This window comes from Sinocyclocheilus grahami, unplaced genomic scaffold (genome assembly GCF_001515645.1).
Source record: "Sinocyclocheilus grahami isolate Dianchi unplaced genomic scaffold, SAMN03320097.WGS_v1.1 scaffold589.1, whole genome shotgun sequence".
Lineage (NCBI taxonomy): Eukaryota > Metazoa > Chordata > Actinopteri > Cypriniformes > Cyprinidae > Sinocyclocheilus > Sinocyclocheilus grahami.
In genome coordinates, this window is record NW_015505768.1 from 546,682 (window position 1) to 552,811 (window position 6,130).

The following is a 6,130-nucleotide window of genomic DNA, read 5'->3' on the forward strand; positions in this document are numbered from 1 at the left end:
CACACACATATATATATATATATATATATATATATATATATATATATATATATATATATAGTGATGATGACACTAAGTGATCATAATAGAATTCTCTCTGCCTAAAAAAAAAAATTACCTGGATCATTTCACATTTTCTCAATTAAAAATGATTTTGAGAAAATTACTTTTGAATGTATTTTCATTCCTTTTAATTTAAACTTTAATAAAATTGTATAATATATATATTTCTTGTAGCTGTACATGATTCTTTGTGCTTTTTAATCATTCAGATTTTTCAATTTATAGCCTAAATATGTATGTGACACAGGAAGACACAGAAAAGAATGTTGCAAATCAGTTGTCGAATAAAGAAATCCTACTTTTATAAGGGCATGGTTCATTATAGAATATTTCTAAATAAATGAGCATTTATTAAGCTGCTTTATTTTAGTTTGTGGAAGGTTACAAATATACATTAAGTACAGTGTAAATTCAATGTAATTACACTTATCTTCTTCATGATGTCATGCCATAATGTATATGTATTTTTGGAGTTTTAAAAAAATCTGAAATATTGATTGCAATACATTTCATGAAATTAAGATAAGGCATTAAGCATCAACCTGACATTTGTATGTTATAGGTAGCTATTACATTTTTTTTATTATTATTTGTCTCTGTCCAACAACTGAGAATGAGGGTTGAGTCTTAAGACTCTGTCCAAGTCCATTCTGGTCTCTCTCAACTCCAATTGAGATAACCTTCTCTGTAAGCCCTGATCATCATTTGATGAAGCTGCTGCATATTGTTCACTTTCATTTCTGGAAAAATAAATAATGACCGGTTATGTTTATAGTCATATATTAATAGTTTTTAATTGTTGTTCCAGTATCAGAAAGAATAGTCTGTTTCTTGGGTCTTAATCTTTCATTCACGTGGTGAAATAACACTTCAATTACACTCACCTGACATTAAAGCAGATTCATCCATTTCAATTGTCTCCTCTTCAGTCCATATTTTATCTATCTGTAAATTTAAGAAAATGGTCTTACAAAGTTATACAAACTAGATATGAAAACATGGTAAATCATTTCTTTAATTTCTTTGTTGAAATTAATACATTATTGTATTAACATACTACATTAATTTAATAAATACAAAATCTCATTCTACTGTATAAATAAAAAATTTGATTTTACAGGGGTTTTTTTACTGACTTGTTAGAAAAAGTATTTTTTGGTCTTACTTAACTCACTAAATGCTTGTTATGAGTGTCAAGTTTAAACCATATAAAATGATCTGATATCCTTGACATATCTGGCAATATTTAGACCAGACATCATAAATATTTTTCTGTCAAACAACTTTTGAAGGTACAGTGCGGTCATATTAAATGAATTAACCTGTAGGCTTTCTTACCTCAAACAGTATTAGCTGAATAGATTGGCCTTGAAATGTTGGCGACTGACTTACAGGTTGGACTTCAGGTTTTATCCTCACTAAGAAGATGATAACTCAAGTGTGAATATAGGTTTGTGTGAAATCTGTGATCTTAGATACCCAAGTTATACTCTTAGATGACTACCTAAAACACTAATTAATTTAGGATTGGGCTTCTATAAGTGTCTTTACTATAATACAGCTTAAAATAAAAATGCATACCATGCAGTTTCTTTATGCTGAAAAACACGGTTTCAGTTTACTTCATTCTGACAAAAGATTGTTAATTAGTACTCTGGGCTGATGTAGTATGGACCTGCAGAATACTCACCTCCTACTGTAATCTGCTGTGTTCTGTCTCCACTGATGACCTGACAATAGTAATCACCAACATCTGAGACACTGAAATTATTTAGATGTAAGGACACATTTCCTCTCTGCAGTACATGAGTGTCGAGACTCGCTTTGTCTTTGTAGTTTCTCCCCTCAATCACATGTCCGTTCTTGTAGATGCAAACACAATCTGTCTCCTTAAACCATTTGATCTGCATGGCAATGGCACAGATTTCAGGAGTCAAGTGACAAGTAACAATGATTTTAGACCCCATATAAATCTGTGCTTCTTGAGATGTTTGAGGAATAACAAGCTGAAAATCATCTGAGAGGAAAAGAGAGAAAGATGGTCTTACACGCATTACAAATTTCACCTTTACTTACACAAACACTACACAAAAATTGGTAGGTCAAAAATATTATATATATATATATATATATATATATATTCATATAAACTTAGTTTACAAAGAATATAAATTACAAAGCAGATATTTTAAGACAACTTACTGTTAGTTGGTTCTCTTGTCCTTTCATCCTAATTGAGATTAAATGGTTTTACAATGTATTTGCAACTATATTTACAGTTGATATAATAAGTTTCATTGTTTTTATATGTTAGGGTTACTATTACATTAAGCAAATTTGCAATTTAGCTATTTAGTATTTTAATGAGAGAGAAAGAAGATCTGCAGGAATGGTGCTGATTATTGAAAGGCAGTTTCTAAATTGTTTTACAATATTAAATTCATAAGATTAGTTTGATATTATTTGAAGGATAATTTACAATGGATAATGTGAAGGTAAAAGTTGTTTTCTTACCTGATTTCCTTCTGGAAATATTGGTGACTGACTCATAGACTGCACACCAGGATGTATCCTCACTAAGAAAAACATTACTCATGTGTAAATAGGTTTGTATGGAAATTATGTTCTTAGATAACTTAACTAATAGACATCTAAGTGGCATGAATACAACACTACATGTTTGTATCCAAGAATTCAATGCAGTTTCCTGTTCTAATATTCCAATGTTTTAATATTCCACTTTCATCTGATGATTTTCAAAGAGCATTTGTTATCGTCTACCTTGCAAAATTCAAACATGATTATTGGTCTTTTTTTTGCACTTACATCTCTTACTATTCATGTAGAATACTCAAACTCACTGTTTTATATAGTCCCTGTGAGATGAATGATTCATTTCAGATTAATTTTCATTCAAATTGGTTAAATGTTCCAGTGAAAATAATAACAAGTAAATTGGATAAAGCTGAAATATGCCCATATGTATTAGTTTCAGAACAGTTTACTGATCCCATACTGATGAGGATCTAACACACCTCTAGATTTCTGTTTCAGTTCAGATTCATTCTGATGTGACTATTAATGAGACATTATTAATGAGCACACTGATCTGAAGTAGAGGACTTCTCACCTCTTACTGTTATCTTCTCTCTTCTGTCTTTACTGATGACCTGACAATGGTAATTTCCAATATCTGACAGCCTGAAGTTTTTCAGTTGTAAGGACACATTTCCTTCCCTAAGCTTGTGAGTGAACAGACTCGCTCTGTCCTTGAACAAAACTCCTTCTGTCACCTGCCGGTCCTTATACAGGCAAACACAGGCTGTATCGTTAGACCAACTGATCTCCATGTCAACAGCGCTGATTTCAGGAGACAAGTAACATGGAATAATCAAATCAGACCCCAAAGAAAACTCTGGTTCTTCTGTTGTACTGGGAACAAAAAGCTGAAAGTTCTCTGTGAGGAAAAGAGAAAAGTGATGGACTCAAACTCTCACATCCTCAAAATGTAACTTCCTGTGGTTGAATAAGAAAGTTTTTTTTACTTACTGTTCAAGACTTCCATCTTGGCATTCCAATTGAGGTGAAAGCAAATGCAAAACTTTTGTTATTTTAGAAGTGCAACATTAAAAGTGTTTATTGAGTGATATATATATTTTTTTTTATTTATGCTTAATTTATAAATGAATCACGCAATGTATTCATGTGTGCACCTACCCCATGCTGGCTCTCGTTTGGTTCATTGTGATATGAAGCTTGGCTCAAAAAATCTATAAAGCAGAAAAAAAGCACACTTCTCAAATAAGATTTACATATCACACAGATTATGAGATATGATATTACAGAAATGTGTAAATAAATTTAATACTCCATATGTTCATATGTATATATAGGGAGAGCAATGTAATAACCCTAACCTAAAGACAAAAGAGGTACACAGTAATGTGGTTTTAAAGTAGACACATTATTACCCACATACACACAACATTACCCACATATTTTCTATCTATAAAACAATTATTTGGTATCATATAAAGCAGTCTTTAAACATCATATCACAAAATTATTTTTAATGAATAATGCACACTCATTTGATGACAAAGTCAATGATTTGAAGGCAACTTACCTTTGCTTTTGATTCCCATTCTGTTATCCTAATTGAGATTAAAACAAATACAGTTTAATTTATTTTATGATGTATTGTATGTGTATATATTAACTGTATGAATAGGCTATTAAAGGGGTCATATGACGTTGCTAAAAAGAACATTATTTTGTGTATTTGGTGTAATGAAATTTGTTTATGCGGTTTAAGGTTCAAAAAACACATTATTTTCCACATACTGTACATTATTGTTTCCCCTCAATGCCCCGCCTTTCTGAAACGCATCGATTTTTACAAAGCTCATCGTTCTGAAAAGCGAGGTGTGCTCTGATTGGCCAACTATCCAGTACTCTACACTGCTCGAAACTCGCGTTTGAATCATCAAATTCTTTAAATATAAAAACATACTTACAGGCTATGTGTCAGCATTATTTGTCAGAACACCGGCATTGTAGGCTACTCTACCAGGATCAGGAAACAGTCCTCATCCTCCACTGCACACATCTGAATATTTGGTTTGAACTGTCCTGGAACAGTGTTGTAAATACAACTTAACCACTGATTTCTAGTTGTGTCCTCTTTTGGAAGGCCAAACCAAGTAGTTTCGCTTTCACAACAAAACACAGCGTCTCCACGACATGGCGGCAGTGGGCAACAATACTACAGTGAGAATAAAAGTTCCGACTTCTCTCTTTGCGTAAACTTTTGGGTGGTGTTATGCAAATCTTCCCACACAGTGACTAGACATGTGGGGTGTGTTTAAACGAGGCGTTTTAGGAGGGAGTGGACGAGTCTTAACTTTTATAAAGAATATCTCTTTGGGTTTGAGACTTTAGTCTTTGCAACTTTAGGGATCTTATCTATTCACGAACAGCTTGTAACACTCCAAAGGAAAACTTGAAATCGCATCATATGACCCCTTTAAAGTGCACTGTCATATACCCCAGGCTGCTCATCTAGATGGCTTAGATCTGATTTGATGTACTGTGATGATAATTCTATAACAAAGAGAAAAAATAACCAATAAAAAATAAACCCTCATTAAAGGCAAGATCAAAAAAATTTATTTTCATACTTTCAGTGTTACATTAGTGATTTTTAGCATAGAACTTCTACTATTAATACAAATTATGAATTTAAATGTTAATTTTTAAATGTGCAATGCAAATACTACTTATTACAAAGAGTCAATGATTTCCAGAACTTACTGTTGTCTGTTTCTCCCTTGTAATCCTAAATGAGATTAAAACAAATAAGATTTTTTTCTTTTTCTTTTTTGGCTAAACATTACATTATCACACTCTTGTTTACATTCAGTGGAAACTGTAATATATACTACAGCATGCAAAAAAAAAAAAAAGGTTAAATAAAGAGAAGTTATATGCTATTTGTACAAAAGGTGAAACATGATCTGAAAATAGCCATTGCCAAAAAAAAGGATAATATAAGTGGCCAGTTGATAAAAACTAGAATATCAGAATCGACTGCAGACAGTAGATTATTTTCCTATTTTAGCACAGTCAGTTTAAAACATCTCTAGGTTACGTATGTAACCATGGTTCCACGAGGGAACGAGACACTGCGTCGAGTCGCTTTGGGAACGCCCTTGCGTGACCGCGTTCTGAAGCACGTGTCAGATCAGTCCAATGGAGCAGCGAGACGTCACGAGCGAGGTGATGTAAGCACCAGAAAGTATAAAAGCGCATCCAGCTGAGCGCAAACCAGCTTCGATGAAGTAGCACCTGCAGGGATGCAGGGTGTATGGCAAAGAGACGCAGCGTCTCGTTCCCTCAGGGAACCATGGTTACATATGTAATCTAGAGACGTTCCCCTTCAGGAACTCGAGCTGTGTCGAGTCGCTTTGGGAACGAGAATACCCACTGCGCCATACTACCAAGTCCCTGCCTGTGTGTGTATCTTGCGAGCACATCACGAAGAGAGAACTTGGGAACCTGGGGTAGA

General features: G+C 33.4%; 2 protein-coding genes across 2 annotated transcripts in view; both read right to left on the reverse strand.

Moving 5' to 3' along the window:
* Positions 1-442: 442 nt before the first annotated feature.
* Positions 443-2,119, reverse strand: LOC107557121 (butyrophilin-like protein 2). Its single transcript, XM_016240451.1, has 4 exons — positions 1,754-2,119; positions 1,402-1,481; positions 948-1,008; positions 443-803 (listed from the first exon to the last, which is right to left on the reverse strand). Exons 1-4 carry the CDS (start codon positions 2,115-2,117, stop codon positions 724-726), a joined length of 585 nt encoding a protein of 194 aa, XP_016095937.1. The 5' UTR covers positions 2,118-2,119; the 3' UTR covers positions 443-723.
* A 132-nt stretch (positions 2,120-2,251) lies between these two features.
* LOC107557098 (butyrophilin-like protein 2) overlaps positions 2,252-6,130 on the reverse strand; it is a 15,712-nt gene continuing 11,833 nt past the window's right edge. The window contains exons 8-15 of the mRNA XM_016240423.1: positions 5,377-5,401; positions 5,111-5,166; positions 4,190-4,217; positions 3,781-3,833; positions 3,613-3,628; positions 3,194-3,520; positions 2,578-2,639; positions 2,252-2,293 (exon numbers count right to left, since the gene is read on the reverse strand). Of these exons, the coding sequence (XP_016095909.1) occupies positions 2,252-2,293; positions 2,578-2,639; positions 3,194-3,520; positions 3,613-3,628; positions 3,781-3,833; positions 4,190-4,217; positions 5,111-5,166; positions 5,377-5,401 (609 nt within the window). The remainder of the gene's footprint in view (positions 2,294-2,577; positions 2,640-3,193; positions 3,521-3,612; positions 3,629-3,780; positions 3,834-4,189; positions 4,218-5,110; positions 5,167-5,376; positions 5,402-6,130) is intronic.